Here is a 19,169-nt window from a genome sequence, read left to right on the forward strand (position 1 = left end):
TTGCAATCAAAACTCATCGCATACATCCTAGAGATTATTTGAATATTCAATTCATAATATTTTTTTCGATTTTCATTATTATCTATTATTCCATTATTAATCATATTTGGCTTCAAATTATTGATTTATATTCTTAAAGTTATAGTTTATTACTTAAATAAGTTTGTTCTAATATTTTACTAAAAAATTTACAATTTTTTTATAAATTTTTGTAATATCTGTGATCCTTCTCAGAATATCCATCGATATTTAAATATTCGAATCTAACCTACCAATATTCACACCGATAACGATATTTTTATCCTTGCTCATAATTAGGTGACACATATCTCGACAACATCGACTAAGAAGAAGAGCCTCTAGGTCTCGAACCACAAGCCAAAAAGTCTTAACAGGATGCACTTCCTTCAGGCCCTTGCTATGACGAATAGGACAAACAATTGTCAGAATGACCAAGCACACAACATGCAAAACTTTGTTTATGCTTCGATTCATACTCTATCAAAACCAAATCCTTCAAACGGATAGTCACATAACTAAGCAACTCATTTTTAGGCCTTATCAGTAAATTTGTTTGATGACAGCGTTGGGTTTAATAGGTTTATTTCCATACTTTTTAACTTCAATTTAATTTAGCTCTTGTATTTTCAAAATGTTTATTTTGGTTCTTAATCTTTAAAAACGTAACCATTTTTATATATTCATTTTCATTTTCATTTCATTTTTAGAGGACCAAATGATCACTTAAAATTCGAAAACTAAAATGAAATAAAATTGAAAGTACAAAAACTACAATAAATATTTTGAAGGTATAGAGTCCAAAATGAATCAAAACTAAAAGTATGTAAAGACTAAAATGAAGAAAATAAGAATACAAGATTTAAAGAAGTATTTAAACCTATTAAAACTAAAGTTAAAATACTATTTTGGTTTGTGTATTTAAGTTTCATTTTGTTTTTATATAATTTATTTTAAAGGTTGAATTTTCATCTATATACTTTTAATATATCTTAAAATAATTTCATATAATTAGTTTTCATCTGTTTTCTTTCTTCAAAAGTAATCAATTTGAGCACAAAGTTAACATAAAAGTATTATATACCTTCAAGTGGAAGACTAGAAATTTGAATCCTCACTTCCATGCATGTTATTAAAACTTAAGATAAAAACTTATAGGATAAACATAATTATCCATATATTACATACATAGTGCACATATTCTTATTATTTTTATTTAAATGTAATTTGATGTTTATACTTTCAATTTTTATTCATTTTAGATTTTTATAGTTTAAGATTTATTTTCTTCTTTGTATATTTGATTCGGTTCATTTTGATTTTTCTATCTTCCTTTATTATTTTGATTCAAGTGTAATCTGATCTTTATACTTTTAATTTTGATTCAATTTTGATCTTTATAAGATTTATTTTCTTCTTTGTATATTTGATTTGGTTCATTTTAATTTTTCTATCTTCAAAATGCCTTTTTAGCCATATTCTTTAAGATAAAAGGACTATTTTGACAATTTTATTTTATTTTATTTTGTTAATACAAAATTTGAAAATAAAATAACCAAAATGAACTCAAATTGAATGTACATAGATGAAGTTAAACAGCTTTGAAAATATAAAGAGGTAAATGAACCAAATCTGAAAGTATATCGATCAAAATAAACATTTTAAAAATACAACGACCAAAATGAACCAAAGTCAAAAATAAAAGAGGCCAAAATAATATTCAAACTTATTATTTTTCGGAATACTATTAACATTTTACAGGCTCTTCATTCATTGTTGCACCATTATCATTAAAATTCATTTCAATCAAAATAAACTAATAATCTAAATTAGAAATGAAAGTACTTAGATCAAAAACATTTAAATGAACTAAAAGTTGAAAATACAGAACCAAACTAACATCTAAACCTATTGTTTTTCATAATGCTATTAACACATTTACATGATATTTCTTCTATTTTTCTTGTTTGCAAAGAGGCTCTTCATTGGGTGTTGCACCATTACAATGATCAATCTTCATGACTTCACAACAATGTGAATCCATGGAAGTTCTACACCAATTGCTTTGTAAACCCTTCTTCTTCCTCCTACATAGCTTCATTATCTCTTCCACAACAACCTCCATTTCTTCATCACCTTTCTCCTTCATAATCTTTGCAAACTCCTTCGCCTTCTCCCTCACTCTCTTCCCACTTTCCTCCGCCACCACCTCTCTCACAGCTCTCACAGCTCTCGCCACCTCTCTCCGGCATAGCCTACCACCATCACTTCTCTCCACCACGACACCGACGCCGAGGTGCTCTACTAGCCTGAAATCGAAGATTCTAAATTCTCATCGACACATCGATATTTGTAGTCATATGTAAACAAAATGTTATTGACATGAGCATAATACTAAAAGTCCTTAAATTACAAATTTAATCATATTAATTTATAATTTTATATTTAATAGGATCTTAAACCTATAAAAAAATGTCTAACATTAGTTCATGAAGTTACCACTTGTATCCAGTAGAAGATTCTTAGACATGTTCAGAACTTTCAAAAACAAAGGAAGATTTAAATTAGATTTACATCTAATAGAACTCGAGTTAAGTAGTTTGGAAAAATATTTGCAAAAAATAGATGGGCTAGAATTTATTTGTAAAAATAGGTTTTTTTTAAAAAAAAAAAAAATTAATCTTTATTGATTTCAGTTTTTACCGTACTTGTGTTATTTGTCTTCCGTAAAAGTGGAATTACCTTGTCCCTTCTCGAGGTTGACCAAATTAGCCGAGTGTCATTTGTGTAAATATTTTTTTAATTATTTTTTTCCATTTCAGTCTTTTAGAAAGACTGGATTTAGTGAGTTTTTTTCCCCTTGTTTCAGTCACAAATGAACGAATATTAAGCCAAAGTGTATTTCTTTTGCATTTGACTTAATTTAGTGAGTTTTTTTTCTTTTTATATGTTTAATTTTTAAAAATAAAAAAATCAAATGATTATTAAACGAATCATGTAATGAGTGATAGAAAGATAAATGCAATCTACTATATGTGACTAATATTTTTGAAAAATTTATACTTTTAGATCTCGAGTTTTGGAGAATATGTATATTTAATCCTTTAATTTCAAAATATACATTTTTAGTTTTCGAATTTTGTAGAATAGGTACTTTTAGTTCTTTTCAAATAGTACCTTTTCAGTCTTTGAACTTTAAAAATAGATTTAAAAGTTCTTTGTAGTAATAATTTATTACAATTTAAATTATAAAATTGTTGTTCTTAAATTATCTCTCCTCTAATTTTTGAACATATTTATTTTAATTCAAAATTTCATATAAAAATCTATTTTAAAAAATGTGAGGACTAAAAAAGTATATTCTAAAAATTTATGGACTAAATATATTTGTCCTGAAGAAAACTCAGTATTAAAATATATTTTAAAAATTCAAAAATTAAATATATCATTTTTCAAAATTTTGAGACTAAAAAGATAATTTTTTAATATTTTTCTGTAGATAGGTTTTCATAAATTAATTCTTGCCTGGCATTTAACGGCTGATCGAGTTGCATTGGGGCGGCGATGATCGGAACGCCGAACTTGATGCTCTCGACGACGGAGCTCCACCCACAGTGGCTGAGGAACCCGCCGATGCTCCGGTGTTTCAAGATCTGAGCTTGTGGGACCCACCCTTCCACAACCATTCCTCTCTCTCCAACTCTCTCTAAAAACCCTTTTGGGAGCTCTTCTTCTACGTTCTTCTTTCCCTCTCCTCCGCCGCTCGCCGGAAACCTCACCACCCATATGAAGTTCAGGCGGCTCAGCTCTAAGCCATAAGCGATTTCTTCCATATCAAATTTGGATAGGTAAAACTCGCTTCCGAAAGATACGAGTATGCAAGATTTTCTCTCTTTTTGGTTTAGCCATTTCTCGAAGCTTCCTCCTAATACGACGTCGTTTTCTGGTTCTTCAACTAAGGGACCCACGGGAATAACCTGAAAAGTCCATACCAAATTAAAGAAGATGTTGAATTAATTAATTAGCTCAAATAGTTATTTAAGATATTTTTTACATTAATTTTGTTTTCCATCAAATTACATTAATTAATTAGCTCAGATTTATTGAGATTATTGAACTATAATTTAACAATTAAAAGTCTAATGAATAAAATTGAACAAATTTAAGGACCTAAATGGTATTTTAACTTTTAATTTTTTAAAAAATTAAATATTATTTTAGTACAATGTAGTTTCAATTTTAGTTTTTTCATCTGTAATAGTTTCTAACTTTTGTTCTCAACTAATATAAAGTTCATAGTAACGACTTCGAGATGATAAAATTCCCTTGTCCCATGTATTGTGTAAAAAAAAATAATAACTTTTATTATTTTAATTAAGTGTACTTTCGAAATACATATTTTGATTTCTCTACTTTTTTTTCTTTTCTATTTTTTTTTTATAATTTTGATCCTTATATTTTTATAAATAGGTTTAAAATGTTCACATTTAAGAATTTCCTCTACTGTGCATAAACCTGCATTTCAAATTTTTTTTTTTTCTTGGGGTAAAATCTATATGTAAAACCTATTTAGAAATCAATTGGTTTTTATTTTTAGTTTTAAAATTAAAAAAAAAAAATTAAATCTATAAATACTCATTCTACCTCTAAATTAGTTCCTTTGTTATCTACATTTTATCAATGTTTTCAAAAACTAACTCAAATTTTTAAAATTAAGAAAAGTAATTTTTAAAAACTTGACTAAGAATTCAATTTAAGAGAGAAAATAGACCTGATTTTCAAAAATCAAATACAAAAAATTAAGACCCCAATTAGTAATCATTTGATATTTTGTTTTTTGTTTTTGAAAATTAAACTATAGACATTCCTTCTACTTTCATTAGTTATCTACTTTTTATCAATAGTTTAAAAAACTATGTAAGATTTTAAAAATTAAAAAAATAATTTTTAAAAAGGGTTGTTTTTAAATATAAAAAAGTAAATCAAAATATTTACAAGATATAACAAAATTTTAGAACTATCAATGATAGACGTTAATAGACACCAATAGACTTCTATGAGTGTCTATCAATATCACTAGTAAAAGTCTATCAATGTTTATTATTGATAATTTTAAAATTTTACTATATTTTGTAAATATTTTCAATCGTTTTACCCTTTGAAATAATTTTTCTTTTAAAAATTTATTTCTATTTTTAAAATTTAGCTAATAATTCAACCATTATATATTCATGCAAACATCGTAAGAAATGAGAAGGAAATAGACTTAATTTTAAAAAACCAGAAACATAAAACGAAATAGTTACCAAAAAATGACTTAAATGATTACTAAACGGATGTGTAATGAATGGTTAAACTAAAAAAAAGTAATGGATTGGAAACAAACCTTTTTTTGGAGGAAAGTGGAGAGAGAATCAATATATTTGGCTTCGATTTCTCTAAAAGATTTAAGAAAAAGGATGCCACAAGATCTCTCATTACATTCCTCAATTCTTTGCTTGTCTTTTGCATCATTCACTGAACATCTAAACAAGTTGTTCAGCTGTTTAATCTCTAACTCAGACACGCGAATTTCAGGAAATTTCGACAAAATATCTGAGTTTCCAAACTTTAACCCATACGTTACCATCGCCGCCATTAGAGCACCTGAAAATAATATTTCATTTTTTTTATTAACAAAAATCCCTATGTAACTCATAATTAAAATTTTCGATTCAGCACTTGGGAGGTGCTGCACAAAAATAATTAGACATGTCCGACTATTTTTCTTTCCTTTTTCTATTTTGTAAAAGGAATTAAATATAATTTTTTTACAACAATTCGATGAGATATACAAAAATAGGTGTGGTTCAAGATACTTTTAAGTATTTTTCATTTTTTTTATTAGTATTATTAAAGGAACCTGTGCATTGAAACATGACTGCTGGAATATCAGCAGAGAGAGCCACAGCCGGCGCCCAAGGCTGCAAGAAGTCATAGATGAGCAAGTCCGGTCTCACGTTACGAACAATGGCATCAAAGGCGGAGGCGGCCGAGTCAAACGCTCGCTTGAGCGAGAACATGAGATGTGACGGAAGGCCAGTGGTGGTGTGGCGGTGCGGCGGGAGGTCGGCCGACGTGGGTAAAGTCAACTCCACAAGCTCTATATTAGAGGAGAGGTTTTGAGGGAGTTTTGATTGAATGGAGTGAAGGATTACAGACGTGGAACAGAAGAGAATGTGAAAGTTTCTAGTAGCAAGTAACTTTGAGAGCTCTAAGAAAGGGGAGACATGGCCATGAGCAAGCCATGGGAGCATCAAAATCCTTATTTTCTCATTTTCATAGCCACCTTCCATTTCTTTTTCTTTCTTTTATTCTTTTCCCCCTACTTTGTTTGAATTTGAGTTATGTTATGAGGAATTTAAATGCTTAAAAAGAGGCTTTGGATTATGGGACAAAAGGCAGATGAGATCAAGTTTAAAATGTTGGTGTTGAAAAAAAGAGGCTTCGGATTATGAGACAAAAGGCAGATGAGATCAGGTTTAAAATGTTGTTGTTGATGAAAATATTGAGACCTTTATCTAATAAGAATAATGATGAAATATCGATTTAAAATTAATGTTGATATTTAATAACTATTTTAATTTAGAAAAATTTATGAAATGAAAATAAATATATATAATAACATTAGTAACATTTTGTTACTTATGTTTTGTTAAATGTATCATGATATTTTTTTACAAAATAATGGATATGTCGTCCGTTTATATCGATTTCGAACTCATAAATAATATAAAATATCAAGAGAAATGTTTGATATGTGATGAAAATTTAATATCATGGATGAGATTATAATGTATGTATTTGAAAAATCGTATAATTTAATATATTAATTTGAAGTTTAGTATAAAGGTTTTTTTTCTTTATGCAGTCCACTAACCAAATAGTTAAAAGAAAAAAAAAAAAAAAAAAGAGAGAGAGAGAGAGATTTTAAATATTTTTTTTAAAGAAACCATTTGTCATGTGATAAATTGTAGTTGAACGACCACTAACCGATATGTGCATACTAATATATGTTTCTAAACATAAATCTCAAAACTTAGTTTAGAATTTGACTTTGAGATTAGTATTTATTTGGTTTTTTGGAACTTTCAAAAACATATTTAATATAAGTATTTGAACTTTCAAGTTTTGTGTCTAGGAAGTTCTAACATACTCTAAAAAGAAATTCATTAACTGATACGGTGTATTGGATATAAAATTAAAATTTAGACCTGAATTTTGAGATTTTATTTTTTTTCCTTGTCTAACAAGTCTAAAATATTATTTTTTTAATTTAATTTATCTATTAAATATAAAATTTAATTTTATGTCTAAATTAAAAATATTCAATTTTGCAAGTAGTAAGTCCATAATTTTTTTAAAAAATATATATATATAATATGTCAAAACATTCTAATTAAACACGAAATTGAAAAAAATCAGGAATCTTCCCCAAAAAAAAATTAAAATACATATTAAACACTTTTTAAAATTTGAACACTACGTTATATGTATATATATTTGACAATATGGGGGTAGAAAAACAACTAGATAAAAAATAAAAATAATAATAATAAAAAAATCAAATAGACACCCACTTCAAAATTAGATATATAAAAAACTCTTATAATTACTTTAATTAAGAAGTTAAATCTAATTCATAGGTTTACAGAAATTGGAGATAGGAAGTCTGGTGATTACTAGTAAAATGCTCATTTTATGTTATAAAAACGTCTTGATAATATATGAATTTTTTTCTAAGAAATATAATAATTTTAAAATTAGTTGTTATTTCCAAAATAAACTTAGCGTGTTTTTTCTTCAGACAATTAAGTGTAGGAATTAATTTTTCTGATCCGATGTTCTGGTTGATTCAAATTAAGAATATTGTTTCATATTAAGAGATTTATATATCTGATATATACGGGTAGTCAAATATTAAAATAAGTGATCTACTAAAAATTAAACCTCTAAATTTAAAATCGATAATACAAATTTTAGATGAATTGAATTATATTTTTAGGTTAGTTGAATTATATTTTTGATGCTACGATATTTAAGCTAAATATCATTTACAATTTCGTATTTTAAAACATGTAGAACTAATTTTCATCAATAATTTTTTAACCCCACTATTCAAAAAAATATTACAACTTTTTTAATTGTGAAGTTGAACAAATCGAATTTCTAATATCTCAGATAAGCATACACGTTTTAATACTCTTGTGGCAATCAAACAATATATTATACGAATCAAATTTTGCTACTTTTAAATTGATTAACTTGTCATCCAAAATTTAGTTGTAACAATAATTTGTGACTATTTTTTTAATAATAATTTTTTTTAATCAATTAATAAGTGATATTTATATATATATATATACATACATACGAGTCTCGCTAAAATGTATGATACTAAAGTATTACATACTCTTATATATCTAATGTTCAATACGTTACTAAAGAATACATTATCTTATTAATTTAATGAATTTCATCAATTCTAAATGATATATTATAGATTAAAATATCATTTTGATTTCTGTAATTCAATTTTAATTTTTATATTTTTAAATATTTAACTTTAATCTATATATTTAATCAATTTTAAATTTAGTCTCTCAAAGTTAAATTTTATTAAAATTAGTTAAATAATAATAATAATTTTCATATAAAAGACCTTTAATTTAATCTAATATTTATAAGTAAAAATATTAATAAATATATCAAATTTTTAAAAAAGCAATCATAAACATGTCGTATATTTGGATTAAGTTTAAGATTTATTAAAAGGGAAAATATTTTAAAATACAAAAGATTAAATTGGTAATTGAGCCTATATTATATATTATTTTATGGTACAGCACTAGATAATTTTGGGAAATTATTCATGCTTTCACACGTGTCAATAGGTGACAAGTGGCACAGGCTACAGATCCACGTGTATTTTTATATCTCCATTCAAACTTCAAAGCTTAAAGTCGGTCACGTTGAATTTGAATAAATTTTCTGTTTTCTTTATTAAAAAAAAAAAAAAAAAAAAAAAATCTTTGTATTGTTATTTTGTTTTGATATGTTTTGCTTTTGTTTTGTTTTTTCTGGGAAGTGTTTGATTGTTTGTTGAGGATGTTTTGATAAATGTTTTGAAATTTGATAAACATGAGAATCAATAAAAATTAAAAGTAAAGTTGTATAGCAATTATGTATTTGGTAATGGATTTAAAACTTAATTTTAATTTAGAGTATATTTATTTAAAATATGTTTTTTAGTTATTTAAAAAGGGTTTTTAAGTAAAAAAAAAAATTAAGAAAAATTCTTTTCTTGGCCTCTCAACGTTACGGGATTAGGTATATGAGTTTTGAAATGTATATTTTTTTTGTCCATAAACTTTGAAAATAAGTTGAAAAGACATAAGTTTGGAAAAATATGTTCTATTCACTATAATCTTTAATTATCTTTAATGTTGGTGAGACATTTGAAATTAATAAAATTAAATTAAAATCCCTCCCCCTTTTTTTACGTCGTTATTAAAAAGATCATCATTATTATAAGAAATTGAAAAGGTTATGCCAATGATCTTTTAAACTTATTTTCTTATAATTCAACGATAAATTTTCAAATTTAAAAAATCACATGAATATATTCTTAGAAATTTTGAAACTAAAAAAAAAAAAAAAAAATTTAAAAAATGTTTATAAGCATAAAAGCATTTAAAAAGGAGTTGAAAACATATTTGGTACGATGAAATTTTCAGTTATCTTCTAGACCATATTCTTTTAAAATAATTATTTGGATTATTTTATGAACAAATAATATTTTTTTTCTTAGTTTGACAACATACGAAAATAATATATCTAAAATTTTAACCTCTCGATCAAATAGATATACGAATCAATTATAATATATTCAACTTAAGAATACATAAAGTATCTCTAACTATGTATTTTGGTCTAATAGACTTTTAAAGTTAATATAAAATATCAAAATAATAGTTCGATAAATAAAATAGATATTTTGAAAACTTACACAAGTAAAATACTTATTAACTAATTTTAATCTTTTTAAATGTGAAAATTAAAATTGAATTTAATAAGATAACTAGAAATAAAGATTTAGAATTCTAACTCAATTTTTTAATTAATATATATTTTTATGTCTGTTGAGTTATATACCAAGGCTTTTTTTTAAAAAAACAAAAACAAAATAGTTTTGAACAATAAAAATGAATAATTTCCTGGAGACAACTTTCTATTCTATCCAAACTTCAATCAATCTTCAATTAATTCACCTTTTCCAAGACGATGTGCACCTTCATTCCCATCTTTTGTTTTTTTCTATTGAAGGAGAAGGAAAATAGAAAACAAACATATACCATCTTATCTTGACTTCTACAGAATGTTGGAGCGATAGTAATTTTAAATAGCTTAATTCACTTTTAATTTTGAATATTAAATTTAAAATGCATTTAAAAATAATTTTTGAAAAAATTATTATCTTTTGAAAATAAAATCATTTTTTCTATTAATTTGTTTGAGAAAAATAAAAGATATTTTCAAATTTAGAAAATTAAATAAACTATTTACTATAAATATAGTAAAATATCAATAACTCTTAGAGATAAACCGTGATAGATTATAATAGTTATCTATCAGTGTCAGTGATAGATATCTATTACAGTTTATCACTAATACACAATAACATTTTGCTATATTTGAAAATATAATATTAGTGGTTTTACTATTTAAAATAATTAGCCAAAATGAAATGTGTTTAGTATAGTTTATTGATTAACATTTTAGGGTCTTTTTAAGAAAATTTTTAATAAATAAAAAGTGTTTAAAATTTGGAATTAATTAAAAAAACTATTTTTTTTTTTTTGGAAATTCTCAAAGTGTGTGTTAAGGAATAAAAAACATTGCTTGTAAGTAATGGAACCACTCTCCAATATTGTGCAACTAAACAAATTTGTTACTTATAACAGTTCTGAAAAATCAAAGATATAAAAACATTCTTATTGAAAATATATAGAAGTATCACTCTTGATAGTTGTCACAACTTAGTTTTAGTATGTCATGATTTCTTTTTTTAGTTAACAAGTGAAGGGTGTGAAGATTTTAATTCTTGTCATTTAGAAGATGTATGTATGTCCATTATCATTAAGATATGCTCTCTCATGATACTGTCTCTTATACACATCTAGATGTGTATAAGAGACATCCTAGTAATAGCATAAAAGAAAGAATAATTGCACAGGTGACCTATTCTGAAGGCCCAAAATGAAAATTGAAGGAATTGAATTCTCGAAACGGAAGCGTACGAACGCATTTGTGTCTTAGTTTTTGGATTTACAGAACTTAAGAAAACAGAGGACGGAAACAAGGATAAACAATATAAATAAACATGCTTTCTACAGAAAAATCAAAGAGGAAAGGGATGAAATTGGACTTGCGCTTGAAGAACCATTCGTCACAAAATCCTCTCCTCGGATGATCATGAACAAGATCTCTATCACTTCTCCTGAACACAACTTCACAGCAAGGACGACAGCGAAACTCCTTGGAACACCACTACAAGTGTTACCTTGTTATCCTCAAAGTGAGAATCAATAAGAGTTTGGTGGACTTCCTTGGTTAATTTTGGTGAAAGAGAGGGATTTAGAATTTTGGCAGAGGGTTGAAGATCGAGTAAGAAGAAGTTTTCTGCAGAGAAAATGATTCTCACATAAATCTCAAATCTCCTCCTCTGTCTTAGGCCACCTTATGAGAGATAGAGAATTATCCCTCCTTTAACGTGAAATAACTCCCAAGGAAATTGTTTCAAAAATTCAAAATTTTTATCATATTAACCACCTTAATATAGTTTATTTTGAACTATTAGTATTATTACATATAATATGTAACCTATAATTTATTATATCACATATAATATAATCTATAGTTTATCTCATATAACCTATATTATTAATATGAATCATAATCCATATTAATTTTAACCTAAAGTTTATATATCAATCATATTTATATAATTAATATTTGAATCATATTCAAATATTTAAAATAGTTTTCATTTTGCAAAAGAATCGGATAATTGCTTCACAAAGTTGTACACTGCTCATCGTATAGCTAACGAGAGCCTATATAACAACTCAAGTTTTCCTAAACGATCGTGTACACACGCAGTCTACCTGAACGATCGTATAGTTTTTACTAAACGATCACGTACAAGAGTGAGATTACCTAAATGATTGTCTAAACGATCAGATCCGATTACCTAAAGGATCGTGCAGCTTTTCTAAATTATCAAGCACCCGTCTATATGATAGACTCTGATCTCTCCCACTTTCTTGGTCGTTGAATATGATCGTGTTTCCTCCTTCCCTCTACCAAATTCAACAGACCCCACACCTCCTAGATTCTCACTCTGGGAATACCAAGGTCACTGAATGGTGGTATCCTAGTTGTTGCTCATTCGTGTAGAAGACTGTTCGGTGGTGAACGACAGCGAGATTTGGTAGACGTTTGGTCTGGCGTTGAGCGACAGTGAGAGGTGCTGTCCTAGATGAGAGCGAGAGATAAACAGAAGAAAGGTTCTTCAAAGGTGAGTATTTCGTTCCTTTGTATTTATTTATTCAAAGTATGCCGTAATTTAATAGTAGATGCATAACTTGTATGTATGTTTGTGAATGTTGTATTTCTGTCACAATGAATTTGGAACGATCCTACTTCCGCTCATAGGTACTCTTTGATAAGAGTTCCTTCAATTGGTATCGGAGCCAAGTTCTGATATTTCAAATCCATTATTGTATAGAATATTATTTACATTCTCGGTGGGTGAAGCATGTATGCATTCTATTTAAGTGTTAAATAGTTTCGTGAATGTGGATTAATGGAATTTTCTGGGATGATGCCTCTGGTTATTTAATTCTTTTACATTCAAAGTTAATTGTAAAGGCTCCTGTGTTTTTGGACGTATTAACTTGCTATCGAGTCTGTAATTCAAAGAGTTTGAGTCACTGTGAGTCGCTCGTGATGAGGCTTCAAGGCAAAGAGTTGCACTGTACTGCGAGGATGAAGACGACCAAGTGTTGGTCAAGTCGTGTAAACAATGGGGTAAGCGATCATTGAGTATGAGATACTCGACAATAAGGTGAACGCGCGCGCACTAAACGATCATGTAGCTCAGCAAGCTTCATCGCTTAGTTATTGACTACACGATCGCGGAGTAATTGTTACTTAAGTGCTTGTTCTATGAAAGTCTAGACGATCGTGCTTCACAATAACATCATCGTCTAAACGATCGTTTAGACTTGCGTGTTTGAATTTCGTGCGCTAAACGATCGAGTGCTTCATGCTTCATCGCATTGTAAATAGTACTCGATCGTAGCTAAATGATCGTGGATACTCGACTAGTTTACTAAACGAACAAGGAGGCTTCACCCGGGCAGTTCAAGACCTGATTCGCCTGTGAACTGGTTTGCTCGATGGAGTTATGTAATAGATAGAATTTTATTTTCGTTTTTTAGGCTGGTCATCCTAGTCCATTAGTCTTGTGAATGTACATAGGATGTATGTTTGATTATATGTCATATGGTATGCCATATAGTTGAAATCCCACCTTAGGTTATGCATTGGCCATGCATCATCTCTATATTGTAAGAGTTATGTTTAGAGTTCTCATGATTTAAATTACATAAGAGCATGCTCATGCATCATAAAATATAAGAGTTATATTTATGCATGCATCAAGCATAGACATGCATCATCTTTATATTATAAGTGTTATAGTATAAGGTTGTATGGAAGCATGTTTGCTTTGTTCATTACTGAGTATATAAGAGTTATTATTGTAATGAATGGACATTGCATGAAGCATGACACATGGGCTAAATTTACAAGAGTTATAAATATCTAGTTATGCATGGCAATGTGTATGGGTTTTGGTTGTTTCTTTTATAAGTGTTATAAGGGAAATTAGAACTAAAATCAATAAGAAAGACATGCATGTGAACTTAGGCTTGAATCATGATTTAAAAAGAGTTTCAAAACTTGGTGGAGATAGACCTAAGATCACAGTTCTAATGAGATTAGTAACCTAAGGTTTAATCTTTTAATCAGTTTAATAAGATTAAATTAGCTAATAAAAGATTAAAAGTGTAGCAAATCTATCTATAAGGGACCTTTTATCTAAGCAGGTTCTGTCTAGGCTAGGGTACTGATAACGGGCAGAAATGTACGTTATTACAGTGCTAAGCTATGAAACAATGTAGGTTTACATTGATAAAAATATACAAGATTGCATCCAAAAAGCATTAAGTTCACAATATTGGGATTGCATGCGTCCATCGCATTAAAATAGTTAACTTATGTATTTTTGTGTAGAATATGCATTGACGCAAAGAGGAAAATGCAATCCAAAGAAATCAACGACCGAGCGCAGCAAAAGATTGTGTTACCACAAGGCTATGCGATGATTTGTGCTCGCAAATATCTGTACTGCTCAAGAGTTGCCGCATAGGCCAGCGCAACTTGGTGGGCGCATCTTCGGGTGAAAAAGCGTAATAAATACCGATGGGACAGAAGCTGATGACGTCGATTCCAAATAAGTTGACAAGCGCTTAACGAACTACGTAGCAAGTACACTCAACTTTTTCGGTGACAAATATTCGATGCATCAAACAGAAATTAATCATCCCATTATTGTAATCATAAGAGAGAAGAAGCCTTTCACCCCAAGCTTATAAATACTAGAGCCACCTTCAGTAAAGAAGTTCAGCATTAGATAATTTTTCCTTAGATAGAAGTAGCCTTGTTCATAGCTTTTCTTTTACTTAGAAGGCAGAGCGAGAGAAGGAAGAGACGCCGGAAGATCGCTCTGATCAACTCGAGAGAGAACCTAGAAAGTGTGAGAAAGCAGAGATGAGGTCAACTCTCGCGTGAGAGAAAATTATCTTTTGAGCCAAGTAGAGAAAGAATAGTGTAAAAGCCTTGGAAGCAAGAGATTGCTACAGGCTCTTTATTCTTATTCCACATTGTTATTTTTTATCTTCAATTCTTATGTCTATAAAATGAACTTGCTTATCTACATTCTACTCATCTCTTAAAAGCACACATGAGTATCTAAATCTATCGATATGGGTTTGAAAAGAAACTTAGCTAACATGACCTAGGTTTTTCATTGCATGCGATCATCTTGTCTTAATGTTGTTCCCAACACCCCTTTAAGCTACTTGAGAGAGAGAGTCTAAAGAAGACCTTAAGACTGAGAGAGCTAGGTTAGAATCTAGACCGAGAGACAAATTTAGATCTCATAAAAAGCAGAGATAGGGACTTAAATATATAGCTCTGTTGCCAACATGAATCGCAGCATTCTCTAGAGTAGTTATTGTATATGACGGTGCCTTGTGTATGGTGGTATGTCATTTGTCAAACGAAAAACAAGATAGAGAGGCTTGTTGTAGGTCTATGAACCTTTATCGATATATTCGCTAGAACTTCCAAAACAGAATTGTAGACATTTGCATTGAAGAGGACTTTGGCTATTGTATTGTATGTTGCATGATCGCCATAGCATCGAACGCAATCTAGGATAGTGTAGCTAACCCCTTCTCAACCCGTTCCTTGATATTCACTCGATCTTCCGTATATTCTAACCTATTGTTTCTTAAACTCCGTGCATACACTTTATAACCACAGACAAAAACCTAACAACTTTCATTATTGGTTTACCCGCAAGTCTTCTTAAAAAATGTATTACTCGTAGTACTGTTTTCCTTAATCCCGAGTTCGAACCCTAGATTACCACCCGAAACTGCATAGATTATATACGTTGGTTCTAGCTTGAGAAACTTGTTACATAATGCACATTCCATCAACGACAAATCCTTTCATTAATTCCCGCATAAATAACACATCGCTACTTAGCTGATGGAAACGTAACACCCACTTGGGAACCTACTGAAAAGAGTGAATAAATTGATTTGATGCGTGCATGACAAATTGAGGATACAGTCTGTAAAGAGCTTAATGAGACTATCTATAACTGTTTAGATTTCAAGAAAAGAGTTTATTTAACAAATAAACTGACTTACAAAAAATCATTCGCCGGATTGGTCTAAGTTAATGAACCTAGATAGAACATTCAGTGGGAAGTACTTGGATATATGATACTTTATTTTAAACCCTCCTTCGCGTATTCTCCCTTAATTGTTCAATACTCGTGAGATCTATCCTCACACCGTGCACCTTGGAGTATCCTCTACTAAAGGATGGTGTTTGGGTAGGTCAATATCAAGGTGAAATGGAGGAGAATGTTATAGTAAGTGGGAGTGGGACGTGTGAGCATATCCCACGGTCTCTCTCGTTATTGAGTTATCTTTGTGCATCACTTCGAGGCAACCCTGGGAGTGTACCCTTATAGATGAGCAGGTTTTGCACGATTCTTATTGGCTAATCACCTAATAATAGATAAGGTCTTTAGGTCCTTGTCCTGAATTTTGCTATTTTATCCCATAACGGTGGGGCTGCAACTAGGCAGCGACTCTAGGCGCCGAAAATAGGTTACACTTAAAGTTAATATTTCTGACCAAAAAATGGTTGAACTGTTAGGATCAGTTACAAAAGAGTTTTTCTTTGCTTAATGGTTGAGGAAGTGTCCTCATCCCAGTGAAGGGAGATTGGATCACCCACCGGTGATGTTGTTCCTACTCTCGTTTGGGGGCATCATTGCGAAATAGAAGTCTTTGTACACTTAGGGTATTGGACAACTATTTTAACTAAAACTAAAATATTGGTGGTTAAAATGTGTATTGCATAGAACTTTATTTAATTGGTTCGTTTGTTTCAGCAACGTTAATTTATGGCTACAACCAATTAGCTCTATTAACGCTGAAAACTGACTACTAAAAACTACGCATAGTTAGAAGCCATATCACAACCATTTTAATCATCGATGATTTATATGGTATCATCTTACGGAGAGTGCCTCTCTATTCTACCTACAAAGCCACTCAACAATGTTGGGAGGCTATTTAACGTTAGAACACGGTGAAACGAGAAGCCCGGCTTACATTTTGGCTAGTCTAATGACGTTTTGGCCAAGAAAGCCAGAGCCTATGGTCTCAGCAATGAGATCAATGGATCCCTGCAGGGGATTGTTTTGAACAACCGTCTGACAGTAATGCCACGAATCTAAAATGCATCATTCAATTCCAGAAATTGAGAAGCAATCTCTAGTTCGGACCATTGTGCTTAGACAATGATAGTCCACTGTCAATGTGGCAGAGATGAATGGGTCGCGCATCGATGAGGAGTGCACTAGTTAGCATCATCCTTACATCCTTGTCCGATAGCTCCTGCACTTTGCAGTACATTGCATCATTTTGTTAACAAAGATGACTAACCTTAACAACACTCCTCAATGAGCTTGTAGACATTCCAAATCCCTTGCTAAACAAAGTAGGAGAAGGAATGGTTGAGACGCAATGTTTCCATCATCAAAGTTCCCACAAAGTTGCACCCTTAGGAACTAAGTCGCATCTTCTAACTTCTCCTACTTCAATGGAAGCAAATACAGGGTGTAGGGCAGGGAAGGCATCTGCTTAACCCACAAGCCTTTCGCCCAGTGTGGGAAAGGAACCAGCCCATCTAACAAAGAAAGTGTTACCATTGCAACCAGATGGGCAATGGAAAGAAAATTATCCTGCAAGAGGAAGGAAGAAGCTTATGCCAAGAAAAAAAAGGTAAATATGAATTTATCTATGTTTGGAAACCTGTTTATTGAGATGATGGACTTCTGCCTGATTATTGACTATGGACACACTAATCCATGTTTGTTTTTCTTTTCAGGGATTAGATCCTAGTGGCAGCTTGAGCTAGAAGAGTGATGATGCAAGTAGCATCGTGGGCACGTTCCTGTCTTAGTTATGGGTATGGAGCGCTCTAGTTGACTTTACAAAATAAGTTTATCTTCTAAATGATGTTTTATGTTTATGTGTTCCCTGAGTTAAATGCAGAAACTTTGGACCTTCTGTTAAAGTGTCTGATACGGTGTAATATGTATCTTAATTTTATTGAAATAAAGTTTATATTACATAAAGATGGAGTGTAAATCTATTCAGCAAATCTGGAAAATAACTTGAATGTTGCTAATGTCGTTAGCAACGAGTTCCCTCCATACATAAGATGTTTAAAAGACTGATCGTAACTCAAATAAAACGACAAAAGAGTTCTCCAAAGGAAAATGCCCAACTTTTTGCACCTATTAATTAAGCATATCAATCTCAATAGATTAGAGATTTGGTGAAGAATGAGACTTCTAACGAGTTAGAGGAAAAATCTTTTATCGGTGTGCGAACTTGCACCTGAAGGCAAGATGACTAAAGACCTTTTACTGGAAAAGGTTAATCGAGCTAAAGGAGCCTTCTAGAGTTAGTGCGTCTGACCTTGTGGTCCGATGAATGTGCGAGCCAAGGAGGCTATATAGTATGCTTCATCAACTTGTACTATGATTATCTCGACTATGGTATGTTTATTTGATGCAACGGAAGTTAACCTATGAAAAGTTTCAGAAGTCATTAAGCTGAAGTTGAAAATACATTGGAAGACGAATTAAAACACTATCGATTGCGATCGGGTGTGGAAGTTTTTCGATTTGAAGTTCTCAGAACATGTGAATAAACATGGAATTGCTTTCCAAACTTTCAGATTCCGTATGGACACATTAGCAAATTGCTGTGCAGAAGAGGACGAAATAGACAATTTATGACATCGGTTCGGTGATGATGAGTTACGTCTCTTAAGCCAGATCTTTTGGGCGTTTTGCAGTGGTAGATGTAGTGTTATATCCTAACGTGTTCCTCTTCAAAGAGTGTTCGAGAACACCTTAAGGTGCTGTGAACGGTTCGGGCGTAATAGCTATCTTTGTGTCAACTTTCGCATATGGGTTACCTAGAACATATGCTTGAGGCTAATCCAAAAAATTGAACATGTTCGAGGTATATGTTCTCTTTGTAGCTACCAAAGGTAACGAGAGGTTACTTTTATTGATATATTGGAAATCAGAGTGTTGTGTCTATAGAAACGCTACCTTCCTAAAGACAGGATCATATTAGAGAGCCAGTCCACTGTAATAG

The 19,169-nt window shown here is 30.3% G+C and overlaps 1 protein-coding gene across 1 annotated transcript; it reads right to left on the reverse strand.

Moving 5' to 3' along the window:
• Positions 1-1,972: 1,972 nt before the first annotated feature.
• LOC120076209 (UDP-glucosyltransferase 29-like) lies at positions 1,973-6,353 on the reverse strand. Its single transcript, XM_039029974.1, has 4 exons — positions 5,921-6,353; positions 5,405-5,664; positions 3,544-3,995; positions 1,973-2,327 (listed from the first exon to the last, which is right to left on the reverse strand). Exons 1-4 carry the CDS (start codon positions 6,351-6,353, stop codon positions 1,973-1,975), a joined length of 1,500 nt encoding a protein of 499 aa, XP_038885902.1.
• Positions 6,354-19,169: the final 12,816 nt, after the last annotated feature.

Source organism: Benincasa hispida, chromosome 4 (assembly GCF_009727055.1).
Source record: "Benincasa hispida cultivar B227 chromosome 4, ASM972705v1, whole genome shotgun sequence".
NCBI lineage: Eukaryota > Viridiplantae > Streptophyta > Magnoliopsida > Cucurbitales > Cucurbitaceae > Benincasa > Benincasa hispida.